Consider the following 24211-nt stretch of genomic DNA (forward strand, 5'->3'; position numbering starts at 1 on the left):
CTTTTCACACATCGCGTACCCAGACACAGCCGTCAGACTGGTAGACCATGCACCGTTATTCATCACTCCAAAGCACAGCTAGTCTGTGGTCCAAGAATGGCGGGCCTTACACAAAGCCTGGCGGCATCTGGCATTAGTCGGAGTGATTAGTGAATTGTGGACGGCTGCACGATGGTAGTAACCCATATTGTGCAGTGCTGACATTGTGTCCCAATCGTCTTACTGAGCGCCTGTGTGTGTGTGTGTGCTGCGACAACGCCGACTTGCGTTCCTTGGGGACGATTGTTTGCAGGGCTCTCCTGTCATGTTACATCAGCTTCGAAGGTTTACCGGGTCGTTTCGTGACTGTTTCAGCACGATTATCTTCCATTTGCAGATCACATCACTATTCGTCGATCTAGGGATCGCCAGTGCTGTTCAAATGTCAAGCACCGACCGATTGCTTAAGTAGCACTCTTATCATTCTGCTCTGGAAGTCTTAACTCCATCATTCGTAGCATCTTAAATTCGCAATCTTTTTCCTTGAAGGCCCACGAGCATATTTATAGTTGTCTAATAAGTAGTGCTTGGGTTGGACGTGACCGACTATTAACGGAAGGGTGTCTGGATTAATCCACCCGTGCCACTGGTTTGCCGTAACTGACTTTTAAATTGCAGCCATTGTGTGGTTCGCACAAATGAAATTCCATACTTGCTGTACTCGGGTTTTGTGTTCTTGTCATGTAATAGTCTGTGTTCTAATCTAACCAACTAGAGCAAAGCTGAAAATTGAACCCACTGTTGCACATTTCATATATGTAAACCCATCAGGTTCTCAATTTAAGAGTTGAAAGTTAGATTTCATTGTCAGTATCGATTAAGAGATTTATACAAAATTTGGTTGTATGCTTTTGTCAGTGGGATATAACTTAGTTTCAAATTTTATATGAAATGTACCGTGCATTAGGCCAATGTTTTTGTATATTATGGTATCGTAAAAATTATTACTTACAACAGGTTTATTTTATTTTGAATTGCTCCGGGACGACTTCATAAAGTCATAGGAGTTCACAGCATAGGGAATACAAGTGGATTGGACATTACCATATTTAGTAGTCACGCAGATTTGAACTATGGTCACTCGAACGTGTACTTCTGTGCCCTTTTTCTTGAAGTGTCACCACAATTTTATTTCAGTTAACCCCTGTATGGCATCCGATTTGATGTATGGTATACATCAAATTATAGTTTATACAATTTGTGCTGCTCTACTTTTAAAAGTGCAGCATTATAGGAAACACTATTAACCCATCTTTTCTTATTTAAAAAGTTTTGTCCACAGACTTCAGTTTAATTAAGATCACATTAACGGTAATATATTCTTAGATTCCACACTATTGAAACTCTGGATTCGGTGGCACAAATTACTGAGGGATACAGTATTACAACTCTGAAACACATATTGTCTTATTATAAACCCACAAAAAAGCGTTTTCGCATAAATTTTAAAAGAGGTAATATCGAAAAGCTAAGTATCCAGCTTCTAAAAGATCACTTTGCGTTTCTTCGTTTTTTTTTTTTTTTTTTTTTTTAATAGCACAGTATTAACGTCGTACTTGTGAAGTTCTTACCTTGGTAGCTTTATGGCTTCTGATTTTAGTCTCGTTAACTCCGATATACAGTGTATATATACAGGGTGTTTCAGTTAAACGTTTCAGAACTTCTAAGAGGGGTAGGGTACATCCTGACAACTCGAAATCATATAGCAATGTGAGGTCGGAAATGCTTTCCTGAAGCGGTGTTGTACACAGAAGCACCATAAAAAGAAAAGAGACCGTAAGTCTCTTTTCTTTTTATTAATCGTTTTAATAATACATGAAAAGAAGCAAAAGGTACATGGATTAAAGTAAGTGTTCGAAGTTTCTTCCACGGGCTACAATGCACGCCTCACATCTCCGACGCATGGACATCCGAACATTCTGGAATACTCCAGGCGAATTTCGAATTTCTTGAACAAGAACGCCAAGTTAGTAGGATGGATGATTACACGAACGCAGAGTTAGCCGATATGCATTTGGCGTACGGGGCTGCAAATTGTAGTGGGCCAGCCGCACAGCGTTTGTACGCGGAACGATATCCGACGAGGCGTATTCCCAGTCATAATTTCTTTGCAAGACTGCTCCAGAGGTCAGCTGAGAGAGGTTCATTTGAAAGAGCTGACAGGGACAGGGTAAGAACAGCACGGACTCCAGCCGTCGAACAGAATGTGCTGCAGCATGTACCGGGGAATCCAAGAACGAGTACACGAAGTCTAGCAAACGCAGTCGGGGTTTCCCATTGCAGCGTCTGGAGGATTCTCCGAGAACAAGACATGCATCCGTTTCACGTGCAGGCGTGTCCAGACACAGCAACCGGAGGATTATGCACCTCGTATTGCTTTCGCACAGTGGTACCTTGGAAAATGTGCTACAAATCCCCTTTTTCCTGCTGAAGTGTTGTTTTCCGATGAGGCATCCTTCACAAGGGAAGGAATTTTCAACACGCATAACGATCATATCTGGGCGGTCGAGAACCCGCATGCAATACGACGTCGTGCAGCACAGATTCGATTTTCGGTCAATGTATGGGCCGGTATTATGGGAGATCACCTCATCGGACCTTACCTGTTACCGTGTCGTCTAACCGGACCTATCTACTTGATCTTTCTGCAGCAAGTATTGCCACAACTTTTGAGAGATGAACAGATTTCTGCATCGACGCAACAGACAATGTGGTTCCAACACGATGGAGCCCCTGCCCATTATAGCGGAGATGTTCGTAACTACCTGGATGTCACATTTGGTCAACAGTGGATCGGACGTGGTGGTCCCGTGCGTTGGCTTGCTCGGTCACCCGACCGATCATGTCTTGATTTTTATTTCTGGGGTCATATGAAATCGCTAGTTTATGACACCCCTGTTGACAATGCTGAGGAGCTGGTTGCAAGAAACGCAGTAGCTGCCGAAGAAATTCGAAATTCGCCTGGAGTATTCCAGAATGTTCGGATGTCCATGCGTCGGAGATGTGAGGCGTGCATTGTAGCCCGTGGAAGAAACTTCGAACACTTACTTTAATCCATGTACCTTTTGCTTCTTTTCATGTATTATTAAAACGATTTCTCACTTACGGTCTCTTTTCTTTATGGTGCTTCTGTGTACAACACCGCTTCAGGAAAGCATTTCCGACCCCACATTGCTATATGATTTCGAGTTGTCAGGATGTACCCTACCCCTCTTAGAAGTTCTGAAACGTTTAACTGAAACACCCTGTATATATATATATCCTCTGGAATTCGATTAAAAAGCACAGTATATTCCCTGCATACTTAACATTCACAGAGTATACCTTCTGCTAATTTTACGACTACAGTACTGACGGAGGGTGCGTATCTGGTGGAAAACGCACGAAGCTATGCACCTGCAGCAGCATGTTCGAGAGACACCCAGAGAGGGTAATACTCTTAATCTGGTTATCAGCAGTGATTATTCGTGTATTAAGAATTTGCAGATAAAGAAACCACAAGGTGGCAGGCAGTGATCATAGTGTACTGATGTGGGATTTACTTAAAGATGTAACTAGCATCAGGGGTAACGGAAAGGGTTTTTGCTTCCGAAAAGGTGAGTACAGTGGTCTCAGACAGTTTTTAAATTCTGTACAGCGGGACCAACTGATGTTACCAACAACAAATTCTAAGTGGGAAGCATTCAAGGAATTAATCGTGAAGGCTAATAGGCTTTTCATACCAATTAAGAAATCATCGGTAATCAGGCAATGCAGACATTACAATACTGGGCCACAAAAAACCAGCTAAAAATTGCACCGACGAAAACCATATCCATCTTGCTGAAAGGAACTCTTCAGGTACAGCGTCTGCCCCAAATAAAAATAAATGGCCTAACCATCAAAATCACCAAGCAAATGAAGTACTTAAGAGTTATCTTAGATAATAACCTATCCTTCATACCTCACCTGAAACACATAAGAATGAAAATAAGAAGATACTCAGCCCTAGTGGCTAGGATTACGAGTAAGGATTGGGGACTGAAAAAACGAACCCTAATGCTATATTATAAGTCAACCCTCATCCCAGCAATAATCTATGCAGCTGCAGTATGGTACACCAAAACATCACTGGTAACCAACAAGAAAATCCTGGATATGACACAGGACCATCCTATTGACAATCACACGAGCTTGCCGCACGGTAAACACACCTGCCCTGCAGGTGCTTGCTGGAGCGCTACCCCTGGATTTAGAAGCTGTGAAAGCAGGACTGCTCTACCTGCACTCAAAGGGAGTGGCCGCAAATCATCAGGACTTCACAATCAACCCAGCAAGCAGTCAAAAAAACGGAAAGATCACGGCTACAGACCTACCTCCTTCAGGAGTGGCAACAAAGATGGACAGAGACCACAAAGGGCGAGATCACTCGTATATTCTTTCCAGAACTGAACAATATACCCAAGGCAATCGGGCTGGTTCTTCCCGGGCTTGCACCTGACCTCGTTACTCACAGGACATGGACCCTTCAACCAGAAACTGTTCAGCTTCTGCCTCGTCGATGACTCAAATTGCACGTGCGGGGAGGTCGAAAGCTGGGACCACCTGCTTTACGACTGCCCACAATACGAAGACCTCAGATGCACCCTCATCACGAAAATCCATTACCTCCCCAAAGGACTTGAACATTTCATTGACACGGAAGAGGAGTACCGCGCGCTCTCCCAGTATGCACAGGACCTCTTCACAAGGAGAAGGGTGTTAATTGCCATACACCGAGACTGATAGTACAGTAACGTAAATCGCATAAGACAGAGACAACTCCTGGAAAAGAAAACTGTGGAAGAAAAGAAAATGAATGGAAAAGAAAGGAATAAAGAAAAGAAGGGAAAAAGAAGAAAAGAGAATCAAAGGGGGGAGGAAAGGCCAGGGATTGCCTCATGAGTGTCCCAATCTGAATCAAGTGGACAAGAATAGACAACAAACAACAAACTGCAGCCTAGCTCCCAAAGACTCACAGCAAAGCCCTAGCCCCCTTCACCTTTAAACCCTACTCGCCCGGGAAGACGGTTCTCTCGTCGCCCCCCCTCATTTCTACTCTGGTGGGGCATGGGCATGCCACACTGAAACTTGGGGCTGTCTTCCCTATTGGCTCCATACTTCTGTCTTTCTCCTCCTCTGAGCCTCCCCCCCTCTCTATCTTCACACTAGCGAAGCCCCACACACCTAAATATCTTCACCCACGTTCTGGCCCAACTCAAGCGACGTCAACCCCACGATTGACGTTGGTATGTGTATGCACGTTGTGTGTATATATGTACTTGTATGCACCCAACTCAAGTGACGTCAACCCCACGATTGACGTTGGCACACGTTGTGTACATATGTGCATGTGTGTATATATGTGCTTGTATGCACGCATATATGCATGCAATATAAACACAATAAATTTTTTTTTTTTTTAGGTCCTGGCCACTGAAATCTCAGGAAATTAGGTGGCAGGACCTGCCAGAGTAACTTAAGCCTACTGTGTTCCTGGTCTGCCTCCACGGGGAAAAGGTGGGGCAACGTTGGGCCTCAGCAGGGGTCCAGCGGCTAAACGACCAGATGAACAACGTTACACGGCACCACACATACAATATCCATACACTTTTAAATCTCTGGCATTTCCAGTGAACTGGTATACCCACAATGAAAACTACGCGGAGATGGGGGAAACCCCTGGTGCCGTCTGACACTAAATACACCGTACCTTACCAATTAAGAAATATTGTTCAAGGTTCAGGCCTAAATGGATGTCAGATGAACTAATTGAGACTCGTGGCAGAGAAGAAAAATGCATAGGATGCATATAAATTATCAGGCAACACAGAAGCATATGGCAGATATACGCAAGTCTGTAATCAAGTGACAAAGGAGGTTAGGCAAGCGAAGGCAGATTACAAGAAAACTTTGGCAGAGGATGCTAAAAAAAACAACAGCAAGGACTACTTTTCTTATATAAACTCTAAAAGGAAGGGGATTAATCAGATTGGTACATTTGATATCGATGATTCGTCGACTGTTGACGATCCTGCTCAGATAGCTGACAAACTGAATGAGTATTTTGCATCTACATTCACACACGAGGAGTTAAGGGAGGAAAATGCCAGAAGTTTATTAAACTGTAACAAGGTGCTTAATGATTTTGTAATAACTGAGAGCAAAGTGGGGAGAAATTGTTGAAGTTAAACACAAGAAAGGCACCTGGGGTGGATGGGATATGTCCAGTTATATTAAAGGAGGCGGCAAAGGAACTAAGTAAACCCTTAGCTATAATTATGAGAACAACCTTGGACTCAGGAGTAGTCCCCCCCACGGACTGGAGATGTGCAAATGTATTCCCAATTCACTAAGGGGGGATCTAAGGGTGACACGAGTAATTACAGACCAGTTATTTTAACTTCTGTTCCTGTTAAAATAATGGAGTCACTGGTTAAAGATACATTGCAGGATCATCTGACAAGACTGCAGCAATAATTCACACAGCATGGGTTTGTTAAGGGAAAGTCTTCTCTGACAAATTTGATTAGATGCTATGATATGGTTACAGAGGAACTGGGTGCAAAATATAATTTTGATATCATATACTTGGATTTCAGTAAAGCTTTTGACACGGTTGCACATGGAAGATTACTGTACAAATTGGAGCAGAATGGTATTAAGGATAATTTGCTACAATGGATAAAAGGGTGGATGAGTGGGAGAAGACAGAGTTGTAATCAATGGACGCTGCACTTCGTGGACAAATGTTATTAATGGAGTCTCACAGGGTTCTGTGTTGGGCCCGTTGTTGTTTTGTATATTTATCAATGATATTGATGAAGGTATATCCGGCTTGGTGTTGAAGTTTGAATATGATACGAAGGTTGGCAGGGTTGTTAATGACAGTAATGGTAGTGTAGTACCGCAACAGGATCTAGAAAATTTGGGCAGATGGGCTGAAAAGTGGCAACTGAAGTTTAACATTGACAAATGCAAAGTACTCTGTATACGAGTAGAAGTAACCCTAGAGGAACGTACCAGCTGTGTGGTACTACACTTAGGGTGGTAGAAAATGAAAAAAGACCTGGGAGTGATTGTGCAGTCAGATATTAAGTTTTCTGAGAAGTGCAGACAGGCTGCCAGAGCAGGTCATGGGGTTTTGTCAATGATATACAGGAATTTTGCTAGCAGGGAAAAGGAGGTGATTATCCCTTTGTATAGGGCAATGGTCAGACCACGCCCTGAGTACTGCGTACAGGTCTGGAGGCCTCATTTTAGGAAGGATGTAGAGTTGCTTGAGCGCGTACAGAGAAGGGCAACGAAATTGGTGAAGGGAACAAAAGGATCCTGTTTCCAAGAAAGGCTTAAGTTCTGCAAATTGCAGCGGCTGGAGACCAGGCACCTGCGAGGTGATCTGATTGAGGTGTATAAGACCTTCAATGGGTTGAGCACGTTTGAACTCTGATGGGATTCTTCCACTTGCTCAGATTACGAACCTGAAGCGGCATAAATTCAAATTGACGAAAGACAGTTGTAGAATAGATGTGCGGAAATTTGCCCTTAGCCAGCGTGTGGTTAATTGCTGGAAGAAACGCGCACCTGTCATTGTTTACTACCATGTCGTGTCAACGAAGAACTGTTCAGGCAGGTGGATGGTCGGTAATAGTCTGGGGCGTGTTCAGCTAGCACATGTTGGGACCTCTGGTACGTCTAGATGCATGTCTGATCGGTCCAGATTACGTGTCCATCCTTAGAGATCATGTGCATTCCTTCATGGTCATCATGCATCCACAGGACAATGGACTCTTCCAGCAGGACATTGAGCCTCCCCACAGAGCCGTTGTGACAAGAACATTGTTCGAAGAGCATTCCGCGGATTTTACCATCGTGGAATGGCCTCCTCATTCACCGGACAGGAACCCTGTGGTGCATCTTTGGGATGCTTTGGATCATCCACCCAGGAATGCGACGGAATTATGGACAACTAAGCAACAAGTATACATGGAAATACCTGTGGAATGCTTTCGTGAACTAGTGGATTCAATGCCTCGCAGTGTAACTGCCCTTATCCGAGCGAAAGGTGGGCTTACCCACCTCCAGGTAGGTATCCCATGATTTCTGCCCACCCAGTGTCATAGAACATGACGAATATTGCAATGTCATTGTCATGATTTTCCTTATCGCAATATGAGTGAGCAGGACCGGTAACAACAGTACGGTAAATATTTTATTAATACCAAATTGGCAAAGAATTTACACAAACATCGGGTTTATCTGAATTGAAATGTATACAATAAAATTTTAAATATTTGATAATATAAGTCATAGTACATGGCCTGCCAAACTTTTTTTGCATTTGAGGTAACCGAAGGTAGAAAATTAGTAAATCAATAAGGTGATGAAGTTAACCTAAAGATCCTTTTAAACTTATTAAAATTGACCACGTAGCAAGCTTGTACAGCAGTTAAAAAAAAAAAAAAAAAAAAAAAAAATGGTTTTTCTGATATACAGATTTTCAAAATTTCTAGTACTCTGTATTTCTAGCAACTGTAAAAATTTTGAACTAACAACAGAACCATTTATTATATTCATGCATATTACCATTTGCTAAAATTAAAAATTTCTGGAAAGTAAAGACTGAACATAAATGGCTTTAAACGCTCAAAGGATGAAAGCGGTACAGCAGACAAGAGCTCCTGTAAAAGAACAAAAGACCTCAGAAACTTCGCTCTTTTAGACAAATTGTACAAAGGGGCAGGGGCAGATTAAGGATGAAATAGGGCCCCCAGTCATGTATAAATTTGAGGCCCATTCCCTGGCCATATTTAAATTTGAAACCCCTTGAATCCTATATATATATATATATATATATATATATATATATATTGTGAATAATAATTCCTTGATAAAAATGTAAAATAAGAGGTCAAAAATGTTTTGTTTTTTGACTTGAAAAATAAAGTAATAATAAAAACAATATTTCAGTAGAAACTTAACTTTTTTATTGTACAATAAAAAGGTATAAGAATAAAATTTAAACACGTAACTTGTTAAGTTTAAGTATGCTTTTATATTGCTCGTTTTCTTGGTTTTTTATCACTACTTGAGAAAATATTTAAATTGAAAATGAGGCCCCTCTTCAGGAGAGGCCCAATGGTCAGTTTGGCCTTACCATTAACGCGGCCCTGCAACGGTGATAAATAATATGGCTAGCTCAGTATCGATAAAATGAGACAAAGCTTAACTAGCCATCAGCCTTAAATTAAAATTACCGATAAATTTAATTCGTATGTCCTCAATTTATATCAGCTATTTTGTTTATACAAAAAGTAATCATTCACTCATCTCATTTTTGGCAAAATTAGGAATGGAAAACAAGGTTTTTTTTTTTGGTTTTTTTTTTCCAACATTAAAATTATGTTAATAATGATAAACTTACTTAATAAGAGCTTTTCCAGATTCAATCTTTGTTTTCTTTTACAGAACTCCTAATCCAATATTCTACGGAGACTCTTGCAGTAGAAGTGTTGGTGAGTCCCCAGGTGAACACCTTAAGACAGTGTCTGAAGAACCTTCTTGTAGCTACCACCAAACACAAACATCTCATCCACGCAGGCTACGCATTTACTGGATCTGGTTCTTGGATTCTTCAGAATGGAACCTTCAGTTTCCTTGACTTTGCAGAAGCATTCCAGGATGCCGATGTTTTGCGGGTCCTCAAGAGTCAGCCGAAATGTAGCATTCACGTGCACTGTACTGAAGAGGGAGAATGGTCAGCTCCATGCTTTGAAAAACATGCATTTCAGCAACTGGCAGAAATTTCTCTTAACCCATCGGACAAAATGGACCATCTACCCGGATCAGATGCCCTTATCGATTGCCTGGATTCGGTTTTGTCTTATCGTTCCTTAGAAGAGATGATGGAGACTTCGCCACTTGTTGGCAATATCCGATTCAACAGACCTACATTATACGTTTTCCCTGGAGGTCAGGGCGACTGTGCCCTCTTTGGCATAAATGGTTTCAACATGCTGATTGATGGAGGTTTTAATCGAAAACCTTGCTCGTGGGAGTTCATTCGTCATTTAGATCGTTTAGATGCTGTACTGGTCACAAGGCTAAGCGAGAGTAATCTGTGTGGGATGTCGACTCTTATGAAGAGGAAGGCCATAAATAATACATCACCGCAGATTGGATATGTTTTTTGCAATATTGCCGATGGGAAGTGGTCCCCGTCTGATGAAATTCAAAAGGACAGGAACGAGCTTCTGGTGAGTGTTGTGGGCGAAGGCCACAGTTTCATTCAAAACCTGCACGACCTCAAACTAAAGCCCCATCAATGTTGGCGTGATACTATAATTGATCCTTTTGTTCTTTACCACAAAGTGGGTCACGGTACTCTAGAAATGTACATCTTGAGTCCACCTAAAGGCAGCAAAGAGATGAAAGAGTTTCTTCAGGAATGGAGTTTGCTGAAGGAGAAATTTAGCTGCGTTAAGAGTGGCCTAAAGTTTCAGAATAGAGAACTGGCTATTCCACTCTCTCACGCCATGTCTATATCAGCATTGCTGGTATGGAAACCTTCCGATCCTAAAGACACTATTACACGTATCCTATTTCCTGGAAGTGCTCCTCAGAACAAAGTCCTAGAAGGTGTGGAGAAATTGAAGAACCTCGACGTGTTGAAGCATCCCACATGCACCAAAGCCTCATTGACAACAACACTAATTGAAAAGCCTAAGAATAAGATTGAGAGGCCGTCTTCGAAAGCCTCTGTGGGTAGGAAGAACGCTCCGTCGCCTTCATTATCTGCATCAAGTGTTGCATCTAGAAACGGGGACATTTCGATAAATAAAAAGGATAACAAAGAAACAAAGCCAGTCATCGACAGGAAAACGCCTGTAAGAACACCTCCAAAAACTACTCCTAAAGCACATCAAGAGCCAAAAAAGTTTCCTCTAAGGGAACAGAAGAAGACCACACCTGTACAGAAAAGGGAAATCAGTGAATCAAAACCCACAAGAATAGAAAAACATGACGTTAAAAAAACGGCAGAAGTAAAGTCCAAAGGTCTCAAGGAAGTGAACAATAAGCGAGTCGTGGAATCGAAAGTCGCCAGCAAAAAACTAGAACCCTCAAAAACTAAAGTGGCACCAACAAAACCTACTTCAAAAGTTGACAAAACGAAACCAACTCCAGTGCCTACAAAACACACCAAAGCTAAAGGAGTCTCTGCAATTGCTGCAACTGCAGCTGCTGCAACGGCTGCTGCAGTTGCTGTCGCAGCAGTATCAGCGACAACAGCAGCAGAAATTGCAGCGGAAGTCCCTGAAGAAGTGAAAAAGGAGGAAGCAGCACTTGCAGCAGCCGCTGCTGCGGTCGAATCTGAGAAAGAGACTGTTCTGGTTTCAGACAGTAAGGAACCTGAAGTTAAAGAATCAACGACTGAGAATCAGGAAGTGCTTCCGGAAGGTGAAGAAAAGATTGAAATTGAAGAAAAGGCTGAACTGGAAAAACCTGAAGAAGTTTTTGAAACGAAACACGCTGACGTTATTGAAAAGGATGCGGGAGTGGTTGAATCTATAATGGAGATGGAACATATTCAAGAATCGAATACTGTTCCTCAGGAAGTGGAGAATACAAGTGAATCTGAACCTGCAGCAGATGTAGAAGAAAAGTTATCTGAACTCGGTGTCTCTGAATCTAATGTGGATACTCCATCGGAGGCAGGCATTGCTTTAGAGGAAAAAGAATATCGACAAGAGGAAACGAAACTAGAAAGTCCCACGAAAGAACAAAAATTTCAAGTGGAAGAAGAGCCAACTCCATACCCCTTAGAAACCATTGTCCAGCAGGACAAAGAGAAATTACAGGAACTGAAAATATCTCCACTAGATGAAAATGAATTTGTTTGCACTAAAACAGAGACGCTTTCTGCATATCCTCAAAGTCAAGACATAGAACATGTTAATGAGTTAGAGGAGACTGATTCCGGTGTTGACTATACAGAAGATCAAACACAAGATTTCGGTGAAATTAAAAATTTCGATGATAAAGCAGAAATTGAGACTTCGCCACCGGAGGTTGATCACCTAACTAGAGAGACTGATCAGAAACTTGCTCAAAATTCGGAAATGGAACATCTAGCAGCAGAATCTTTAGAAATCGAAGAGAAAACATCGGAGATTTCAACAGAAGTGAAAGAAACGATCCACGACACAGAAGCTTTCACTCTAGAAATGTCTTCTCACAGGGACATTGATGCATTGCTGGCTAGTGCTTCAATGGAGGGAAGTTTTTGTGAAGGACTAATGGTAACGGATGGAAACTCTTTAACTAGTGATTTCAATGCCAATAGAAACGTTGACGATTTTGTTCTTGGAGAGGAACAGGAAGATCACGATATTAAGGAGGAGAAGTCGGAAACTGAAAGTTTGAAAGAGACTAAAATTATCGAGAAAAAGCTTGATGCTGTACAGGAAGATGGAGTCGATGCTACTACACTTGAGAAAGACTCTTCTTTGCAAGAAGTTCAGAGCCCAACAAAATATGAAGAAGAAAAAGATGAAGGCATGGGACCAGATGATTTACTACGCAAGTCTTCTACAATATCCATAGTGTGCGATGACGATGATTATAGAAATCTAGGAAGAGAAACATCTGTTGACAACGATGGCAATTCAGGCGTCAGCGAAGACGACGTTGATATCCATGCATACATGACTAGCAGCGTTGAGCAAGAAGTAGGAAAAACGGAAATCGGAAAGCTTACTGTTGAACTTCCATCAAGAGATACGGACGAGGATGATGACGTTGATGTCATGAAGAGTCCAACGCCACATGCAGTAGTTGACTATGAAGGACAACTTGAAACAGAAGCTCAAGATGAAGAGAGACAAGATTCTCCCCAGGAACTTGTTCCAGAATTACCAGAGGAAGCACCAGAAGACATCCGAAATAATCTTCAGATATCACAAAGAACTGAACTGAGTAGCGAATTGCTTGATACCTCACAAACAATTGAAACGAGCAGCGAATTTTTAGAAAAGTCGCAAGCGATTGAAATAAGCACTGAGCTCTCCAGAAAGTCCGAAATGATTGAAACCAGCAGAGAATTTCTGAAAGAGTCGCAAACATTAGAAACGAGTGAAAAATATCTTGAGGAGTCACAAATGTTAGAAACGAGAGACGAATTTCCTGAGAAGCCGCAAACATTCGACACGAATGATGAAGAATTTCACGAGAAGCCACAAACATTCGACACGAGAGACGACGAATGCCACGAGAAGCTGCAAACATTCGACACGAGAGACGACGAATGCCACGAGAAGCTGCAAACATTCGACACGAGAGACGACGAATGCCACGAGAAGCTGCAAACATTCGACACGAGAGACGACGAATTCCACGAGAAACCGCAAACATTCGACACCAGAGAAGACGAATTCCACGAGAAACCGCAAACATTCGACACCAGAGACGACGAATTCCACGAGAAACTGCAAACATTCGACACCAGAGGAGACGAATTCCACGAGAAACCGCAAACATTCGACACCAGAGACGACGAATTCCACGAGAAACCGCAAACATTCGACATGAGAAGCGACGAATTCCACGAGAAACCGCAAACATTCGACATGAGAAGCGACGAATTCCACGAGAAACCGCAAACACTCGACAGCAGAGACGACGAATTCCACGAGAAACCGCAAACATTCGACACCAGAGACGACGAATTCCACGAGAAACCGCAAACATTCGACACCAGAGACGACGAATTCCACGAGAAACCGCAAACATTCGACACCAGAGACGACGAATTCCACGAGAAACCGCAAACATTCGACATGAGAAGCGACGAATTCCACGAGAAACCGCAAACACTCGACAGCAGAGACGACGAATTCCACGAGAAACCACAAACACTCGACAGCAGAGACGACGAATTCCACGAGAAACCACAAACACTCGACAGCAGAGACGACGAATTCCACGAGAAACCACAAACACTCGACAGCAGAGACGACGAATTCCACGAGAAACCACAAACACTTGACAGCAGAGACGAAGAATTCCACGAGAAACCACAAACATTCGACAGCAGAGACGAAGAATTCCACGAGAAACCACAAACATTCGACAGCAGAGACGAAGAATTCCAGGAGAAGCCACAAACATTCGACACGAGAGACGACGAATTCCATGAGAAGCCGAAAACATTCGACACCAGAGACGAACTGCAAGAGGAGGAAATGATTCGGCATCCGACGCCACCCGGTGAGCAGAATTTTTATCATAATGTGGGACCTGAACATGATGAGAGCGATGAAATGAGAGATCCTATCACTCAACATGTCATTACATCTCCCAGGCAGACTGAAGTTGCTGATGAACCACTTTATGAAGAATCGGAGGAAGATGATTCAGAGAGAGGTGGAAGTCCTGTGATTGAGCAGCCAGTTTACAGTAATATACAGGAAGTTGATTATCCAGAATTTGTCAATGTATCCGGCGGAACAACGCCCTCCGAACCTCAGTCTCCCAAATATGGTCAGGATTCTAAATCACGAAATGGAATTGCGGCACTTAAGGAACCCATGGAAGCCTTTAGTGAAGAGATAGATGATTCAGATCGCAAAGATGCAGATGATACAGACGATGAAGATGTGAAAGAATTTGAAACGGAAACGCATCCAACCATTGCTGGCTTAACTGAAGAAGAAGCAAAGACAGTAGAGGAACTTACCAAATCTCTTCCAGAACTGGAAGATGATGAAGAGGACGACAGAAATGAGGAAAATGACATTATTCCTCCTCCAGTTCCAGAAAGGATGGAGTACTCAACCAATACACAAGAAATTCCATATTACGAACAAAACGATTTTGATAACAAATTCACATCCTACACAACGGAATCGACTACTATGTCTTCGTTGCTGATTACCTCTGAAATAGTTGACAATAGACATACTAATGTATTCCATTCAGAATCCAATATCACAGAGACATATGACTCCATGACTCCTTATCAAGATCAAGCCCAGACAGACCACAATGGTATTTCAGAAAGAAACGAAGCTGGTGTGGTGAGCTCCTTAGGTTCAGAGCATGAAGTGAAGGATTCCTTCAGCGATGCTGAAAGCAGCGAGCAGAATGAAGACTATCCTCATGAGACGAACGACTCTAATATCAGCATGGGTAGCAAAACGAATACAGAAACAACTTTCACCACATCTTCTAAGGGCACTATACAAGAAAGTTCCAATGGATATTACATAAAATCTGAAACCATAAAAACTTACAACATTGAGGACACCAACCTAGACGATTTCAAAGCAAATGGCCTGAATACCAGCAACCAAAATTTTGAATCTAACATGGCTGAATGTGCTGAAAATGAGAAGGAAATCGGATCTTTGTCATATTCAAGTGAGCATTTCACCACAGGATATTCAACGAATATCAACGGGCAAGATGAATTAGTAGGGAAAGGAGCAATCCCTCATGAGTATGGAGATGAGTCTATAGTTAAATCTAGCTTTTCTTCCTATACCACAGAGGAAAAGTCTTATGGCTATGAAAAGAACACTATTAATTCATCTTCGAAAGAGGAAACTCAGAGTTATATCCAGACACACTTCCAGTCCATGAGTGACACAAAAAATGAAAGCAATGATCGTTATATTGCAGCACCTAATAAAGATGGAGAAATTCCAGCTCCTCCTACTGGATATGAAAATAAAGTCGATGATGAATTACTATCTCCAGAAACGGACGGTGAAGACATTACCAAAGAAAACCTCAAAATATGTCCTTCCGAAATTCCAAGTGGATCAGTTTTCGATGGCAGTCGTGCACATGAAGATCCATATGGTGTTTCTTCAGAAGAAGATGATAGTTCATCCATTCCTGGCTCAGTTTCCCCTTATGCATACACTAATAAAGGCTACACCCAGGAAGAAGAGGATCAAATGTATAAGCAGTCAATGAAAATAGAACGATCTCCTGAAGAGAAACAATCCCATTTTGATGGCAGTGATTCTTTGCTGTCTCCACACGGATATCAGATGGACACACATTGCACAACTACTACCACTTCCAGGATGACCTATTCTCCAGGATTCCCAGACATGCATGCTGCTGATCCTGCTTACGAATTTAGACTAGAAGACTGGGGAAAACCTATGGGACTTCCTTCTCCTCCCCCTCCCAATCCTTCGGATGCTGTGAAAAAGACATCTTCCACAACTAGGTCCTCGTCGACAATTCGAACAACTATGAAGAGCACCGACAAAAGGACTTCTTTGGAGAATGCCAAGAATGGTACTCGATCTCCAATGCCCTCCCCTGTCAAGACGGCAGCATCTGTTAAGTCGAAACTTGCGGCAAGCAACGAATCCACTCCTATATACGTGGATCTAGCTTACGTTCCTCATCACGGAGACCCCCACTATTGTGACGGAGATTTCTTCCGACGAATACGGGCGCGATATTATGTGTTTAGTGGTACGAATCCCAGTAAGGAAGTATTGAATGCTCTTCTTGAAGCAAAGAAGAGCTGGAAAGAGGAGCTCGAGGTCACCATCATTCCCACGTACGAAACAGATACCCTGGGCTACTGGATGGCCCTGAATCAGGATACCCTGGCAGATCTCATGATTGACGTGGCGCCATCTGCCAGTCGCTGCACCGTTAACCTACAGGATCATGATACCAGTTGCGCCGCTTATCGGTTGGAATTTTGAAGTGAATGTCGGTGAGTTTTCTGAATGGATTCTCCCGTCATTGTCTAACCATCAGGAGATGGGTTCAGTTTGATTTAGTGAAACATGTTGACTTGTTTGGATGCTTCTCTTTCGCAGAAGAGTACACGGTGCGAGTTTTTTAAATTTACGCAGTTCTGAGGACATGCATTGGTCCACAGTAAGTTTAATAAGAGCATTAGTGTATGCATGTGTGTTGGGGGAGGGAGGTTAAATGTGTGCTTCAAACCTATTTACAGTGTGAGCTGACGTACTCTTCTTCGAAGGAAGCTCCTGTTAGTGCCTAAATGAGAAGTGATAATGATGACCACGGACGGATGTACTATTTCCAGATTAGTTACTGTGAATGAGAGTAGCAATTGTTTTATACTCTTGATGCTGAAAGCACTAGACTGTTCTTCGTTAATTAGATAGGTAAAGCGATGATTTCTTGGACATCTTAGGACATTAATTTAATATTCTCTTTCCCCCTCCCCTACACTGTCGAACGAGACTTATTTTGGTGACCTGCAGTCAAGAAAATTGTAACTAAAGGAAACCCTTGCATACTCTTGACATCTTGACTGCACGGTTACCATGAGAACCAAGTGACAACCATTCTTCGTGAATGGGGTAATTACGTCATACGGAGGCTTATGAGGCTTTTGTTTAACATTTCGTGATAGGGAGAAGCAAGGCAACCAAACAATATTAGAATGGCGAACAGAAAATTCCCTTAATAGTTGTCCAGTGACCAACATATTGAAGACGTTCGATCTTTAGAATTTAGTTGAAATGAAATCCGTGGCAGGTCGTCCGCTTCTGTAATAACTACTGTGCAATTCGGTATGCCTTGCTCCTCCTCCACTCGATTTCTAGAGAAATATTTTACACTGCCAATCTTCAAGTCTGTATAAATTGAATACTTCATTCCAAACTCCTGTTTCCATACTTCAAGTCTCCCCTGACGCTTACTCCATTCGTAAGTGTATAGCAGGCTAACAGACCTATCCTCGTTCCCTTAAGTTTAGGAGCGTCTGAATTGATAATTTGCTTTAAACCTGTTGAAAGTCCAACAGATAATACATTTTTACAGTTGTGAACATACACAGCGTAACATTAAGCACATTGCATTGCGTGCTTACAGCTTTTGGCTAACGATTTAAAGTGTATTTAATAATAGAAGTGGTCTGTCCGTTGGTCAAGATGTAGGCTTCGTGTTTTCGAAGTCTGACGAATGACGAGGTGAATGTTGTAATTCACCTGGATTATTATTTTATTTTTATTATTATTTTTTAAATATCTGGATGTTCTGTAGCACGATGGACCGTGTTAGGCATCAAATGGATTGGATTCGGTGAAAGTAATTCAGATCTAATTTAAAGCAACAGATCAAAATCGTACCAAGTTGTAATCTGGTTCATTTTCAAACACCTTGAACATAAAGGAACGAGGTCACGTTATGGTTTAATTCTATTACCAAGTGGTAAATATCAGACTGACTACAAGGTCTTGGCGAATCTTCCCAATATATGCCGTATATACGCGAATATAATATGGCCCCCTATTTTGATGAAGGAAGCAAGAAGCACACATATTTTTCAGGAACAGTGATTTTGTAAAACTATTTTATCAGATTGTGACAGGGTGTCATCTTTCTTAAGGATCCCATATATTTTCCTCATGTAAAAATTATTTATAAACTTGCCGAATTTCCAAGAGCAGGAGTCGTATTTTATTCGTGTCTACTCGGTAAAAACAATATATATATATATAAAAAGAAGAGAATGCAAATATTATCGAGATTTCAGGTGCTGTTAATCTTTTGTATTAAGACTGCCCTTATCATAGCAAGTATCATAGGCCCACTTAAAGAATTTGTATTAATCCCCATTCTATGTAGGATCCACCGTAGTTAACCCAATAGATAACTCTACGCATTTTTTTGTAGGGAATTAAAAAGGGATAATAGGATTGTTCTACCTACCTTCCAATTTTTTTCCTTTTTTGGTATTTTAAACTGTCATCTCTCCCAACTGTTCATTTTAATAATACGTAATGGCAAGTGAAAATATATGGTCCCTTCACTCAGTCATAACTGAATTTTAGAGAATCAGCCATAAGTGTTTGTGCGCCTATTCAACTGTTGATGTTAGCGATATTATCTACATTTTGGAGGACAGTGGTGTTCTTGATCGGTGTAGAATAGTCTAAAAATAGCTGCAGTTTTAAAAGATTTAAAGCATGATAAATTGCAAAATCCATTTTGTTTCATATACTGTATAATTATTTTACAATCAAGTTAGTCCTTTGTAGTTTTCTTCGTTGTTAACAAAATCAGTTTCATTGTACTGCATGTCTGGTTCTGTCCAGTTTTTATATATCGTTAGATGCTGCATTGTTATAGAATTGTATCGTTGCGAAATCTTTGTCAGATTTAATTACTGGTTAGCCATTATTTCTCAGCGCTCGAAGTAATAGTTCTTTTTCAGTCTTTACACAGTTTTTTAACGACGGGAGTTCCACAGTCACTTAAGTCCCTTATCATCAGAATTTTTTAATAGTACAAAGAAATGTCCATCCTACAATGTGCCCCGTTGTATTTCTAAGAACACAAATCAGATTTGAATCAAGAGGTTCATATCATCTAGCTATTTTTGGACTGAATGTCTCCTCCATAATTTTATATGGCTAACTTCTCAAATTGACATGAATTAAAATAAAGTCAACGCCGAATACTGTGCACTGACACCAATTGACAGGCCTCCACATCGCTGCTACCATATTCATCGGGGAAACAAAGGGTATTCAGTATTTCATGGTGTGCCATGGTCTTAATACAGGTGTCTGGATTTGTTCTTGTTGTGTGAAGTTGTTTTCGCTGCTTGAATGGTTACAGTATTTTAGAAATATCATTTCCCCCCCTTGTTCTTGCTATTGCAGTTTTCCTTGGGATTCCAATAAACACTTGGTCTTCTAAGTATATATTTGTAACATTCCAGCTTAGTTGTTATTGAGCTGACACGGCTCTGATAGAGATCTTAAAATTTCTGAATGGCAGGTTTTCAGAAGAGAACAGTTGTTAGATTTTGTTACGCTTTGTCACTTCTTTTGGTGTTCGTTTCCAAGCGTTCTATAAAGCATTATCGACTGTTATGGCGCTTGCTTCAAATTATACCGTTGCCTTTTTGAAACACGTCGCTGTTTTTCCTCTTCATTATATGCCGTTATAAATATTACTTGGAACTTTGTCTTTCAATTACCTTCTCTGGAAGGTTCCTGTTTCTGTCGGCAGGGTGAGCCATAATCGCTATTATGCAGGGTATGTAACTCTTCGGGCTGATTTTCGCCTTGTATTGCTTTAAAATATTACAACTTGCGGTACCGCTTGATAAAACTTGGTGGCCTTTCTGAAAATAGCTTGCATCAAAGTCATGTAATATTAAATATAATTAAATTATTGCTATTAAGAATTTATGAGCTTGATAGTATAATGCACTCTGATATGCAAATTGTGAACCTTTCTTCAACAGATCTAAACTTAACCTTAGTTTTAACAGAGAAGTGATTAATCGTTATATATATATTATATACATATACAATATAAATATATATATCTTGATGCCGTGAAAGCGTTTGTTTGGTCACAGTAAAATGCCAGCAAGGTAACAGTGGCTTTTCCACAGGGCCAGCGCATGGATTTGAAAACAGCAACTGTGAAATGGAAGGTGATGTCATTGTCTAGTCAGTTGTGCTTAATTGTTTGTGCAAAGGATAAAAACATCCAGTTTTACGATGTGGAATACGCATATATACCCAAGTAGTATTAACTCCTAGAGGTAACTGTTTTACATGGAAACCATTTTATATTTGGGATTACGAGATACTTTCCATTTCACAGTTTCGCTGGGTCCTATCCATGAATATTGAATGGACTTTTTTTATATAATATTAGCTAATAAAGGTTGTCACTTTCTGTTTTATATACCATATGTTATGTAGATGGGAAAGTCTTTCAACTGCCTAGTTTCTTTTGCAGTGTTTGTATGTTTACATTTGAGCATATTGCAACTGTTATTTCGATCTTTGTTAAGGATAAATTTTTTGATGTAAAATTATACAGTGATTCAACAAAAATGTATAATTTGCGCAAAGCGGCATCGCAAATTCTATTAGAGTTGGACATCAAACACAAAAGTATTCATAGTAGTTTTCCAATTTTTACATATTTTGCACTTTTTATCGAGGTTTATTTGGCATTTAGTAAATATTTTGAATGTCGCTACTGTGTTTTTTGTGATCATTGTAATAAAGCCAATTGTTTCTGTGTAATACTTAGGTAGTGGTTTTTTATAGCAAGCCAAATATTTGGTTTATAAGAGGAAATTAATAATAAAAAAAACAAAAAAACAACGTCCTGTTTTGTACTGTTTTTCCCAGATGCATGGCGAAAGGGGAGACTGTGGAGAAGGGTATGTTGGAATGCACTATTTAAAATTCATTTCTGGATATTCCTAAAAGTATGTTTTTTTTTTTTTAGTTTCGATGAATAAAAAGGGGTAAAATGATTCGTGAAGTTGAAAGAAGGGGAAAAGCACTAACTTGGCTGTAGCTATCCCTGTATCCATCTCCCCTTTAGCCTCGACAGTCCATGCTCCGTACTTCATCTTACTACGTATATTTGTTTAGCGTTTGCTAATTCTCAGTGTCCTATATTTTGCACATCTCTTAAGCATCCAGTGCATGTCGATAATATAGTCTAAAGTAAGTATGACGGCTTCCAAACGATTGTTCTAGTAGTGATTTGTAGACCCATATAACGCCATGTACTTGTCCTTGCTTTAGCCTGGTGTGCAGTTTCACGTCACATGTCAATACTCTGTGCTGTTAATAAATAAACCACAGTATTCCATACCAACTATGTTGTCGTGTTTTTATTTCACCAAAGGATACCGCAATAATTATGTAGCACTTAAAACCACATCACTTTTAAAATTATATTTTCATATTTACATTCCTTTGTATCAATATGCATATCCAATAGCTCATCTTTCCCCAAATGAGAAAGAGAAAATAGTCTTGGCAGCTAAAGAAAATTTCGTATAGATTATTTAGATCTTGTGCACTATGCACGGGAATTCCATTAATAACTGACCAGCACAAAGGTGACATGCAAGTGTTTTGTATCATATACCTATATAAATTTTTGTATTATTCGAAAGTTCATGATATTTTCGGGTTTAGTTTATTTTTGGGCTTATTTTATATTCGGAACATGTACAGGACGGACCGAATTCTCTATAAAATGAACGCTAGTTAAATGAATGCTCAAAACCCAGAGCCGACCTTAAGCTGGAGGGGAAGCTAGTTCGAATAGCTGATTGCGAGATAAGTTTTAAGACATTAAATAAATAGTATCAACCGTTTAGAAAACTTCATCAGTGTATATGAATAATTTATATTATCCAACAATACTTTCAGATTAATTACAGTTGATGAAAATAATTAACTGTAACACTGTTTCTAGACACCTATCTTATAAGAATTAAGAACACACCGAGTATACAATAATTCTAATTACCAACGGGCATGCTGCTCACAAAGTGAACCAGAAAACACGTTTCTTTTTAACAAGTATTTTTGCATTTGAGAAGACGGATTTTTTAAAAAATTTCTTACTTACCCAGTGCAAGTCAAGGTTCAGTCGAATGTTTTAGGCTCTGCTTAATCCTTACAAATGCCTCACAAAAAAAAAAAAAAAAACAACCATGTTTTATAAAATGTCCTTCCAACAATATTTCCTTCTGAGTTCACCTTCATAAAAAAAAAAAAATTGCTTAAGTTATTTGTAAGCACTTGCCAATTGAATCATTTAAGTAAATCAGGATCTGAATTTTATAATACTCGTACACGATTCATTCTGAATAAATCTAGTAGGGAGGAACACTTTGAAAACGAAAAATTTAATCTTTACTACTCTTAAATTAAATTACTGATTTAATTAAATAAATAATTAATGTAGAGAAGAATTTCTTTGTCTTCATTCAGGAAGCACTGCAAATAAATTTTCCCTCATCTCCTGAACTGAAAACAGAACTAGCATTTGTGGTGATAAGGTCACTAAATCTGCCTAAAATTACACAGGATAGTGCTTGTATCGTCATATACTGTACATTCTCTCAGTCAGAACGATAATACATACAGTAGCATAATACGGTAGCATATTTCATGTAATACGCAATAGTGCACCTAAATATGGAGCATCACCAATATCTTCCAGCTTTACACTAAATAAAAATATATTAAGAATGAACCGATCAAATTATTTTATTGAAATACTATTTGTTTTAAGGTGTGTGGTATCAGTACTCACGTAGTCACAGAGAAAGGTAACATGTTCCTTACATAACACTTTATTGTAAGCGAAGGTTATATAGATGATTCTAAAAAACCCGTAACCTCAGGAAACTTTCTAGAAATTTTCCTGAGAACTTGCTAGTGACTGTAATCGTTGATGTTTAGTGATTTATTGTAGTGGACATTTAAATGGTGTTTACTGCCACGAAGATTCCAGTAACAGGGCAGTTATGGCTGGAAATCAAACAGTTATGAAAACGAAGGAATTCGCTACTTGATTAAGCATCATTTTTAAAAAGCCAAGTTGAAGTAACGTGTCGTGCTGGTGTATCGAGGTATTATGTACAAAACATTGCCAAATAAGTTGCAAACTGAATTTTTTGGGCAACTGAGCAAGCGGAGGAGGTGGTAAATCAACTCTCTGATATTCTATTGGATATGATATTCTTTGGCTAAATGTACCGATTGCTAATGGTTCATTTAGTCAAAGAATATCGAATAGCCGACAGCAGGTCAAGAATAGTCGTGGATAATCCGCAAAATCCTATCCACAGTTTGTCGTCAGCTTATTACAATAAACATGAAATACAGAAAAAGTTGTTTGGAAGCTCGGTGGAAATAAAATAGTGTACCGAGTGCACGGTGTGTTAAACACAGATTGGGCACCGTACACTAGTCTAGTAATTTGGAGCGATCAGGCACCTTCGAATAAATTAAAAAATAAAACATTTTGATGACACTAATCTTACGACGAAAAGTGTTCTTAATTTCCTAGGGTGGTGGAATCAAAATCAATATGTTAGAGATGATCAGGGTCCAACTATGTCCTACAAATTAATGTCTCTAACCTAAACGGTTATACTGACAATCAGAACCTTCTGCCATCCTTCACTAAACACAAGTCCAGCAATGAGTGTTTCAACAAGAAAACGCCGCAAAAAAATAAATAAATAAATAAGCTATAATAGTTTAAAAATAGTCAACTATCACGAGCTGTCAAAATCAGGAGTACATCTGGATCAAGGATAACAAAAAACATTTCGAAGTTCATTATAAAAACCCAGACA

At 40.1% G+C, this 24211-nt stretch overlaps 1 protein-coding gene across 1 annotated transcript in view; it reads left to right on the plus strand.

The window, feature by feature from the left end:
- The window catches only part of LOC150083341 (uncharacterized), a 170043-nt gene extending 148349 nt beyond the window's left edge, over positions 1-21694 (plus strand). The window contains exon 3 of the mRNA XM_090377980.1: positions 9526-21694. Coding sequence (XP_090234106.1) covers positions 9526-16790 — 7265 coding nt within the window. The 3' untranslated portion in view covers positions 16791-21694. The remainder of the gene's footprint in view (positions 1-9525) is intronic.
- Positions 21695-24211: the final 2517 nt, after the last annotated feature.

This window comes from Mastigoproctus giganteus, chromosome 7 (assembly GCF_048544385.1).
Source record: "Mastigoproctus giganteus isolate SK-2022 chromosome 7, ASM4854438v1, whole genome shotgun sequence".
Classification (NCBI taxonomy): Eukaryota; Metazoa; Arthropoda; class Arachnida; order Uropygi; family Thelyphonidae; genus Mastigoproctus; species Mastigoproctus giganteus.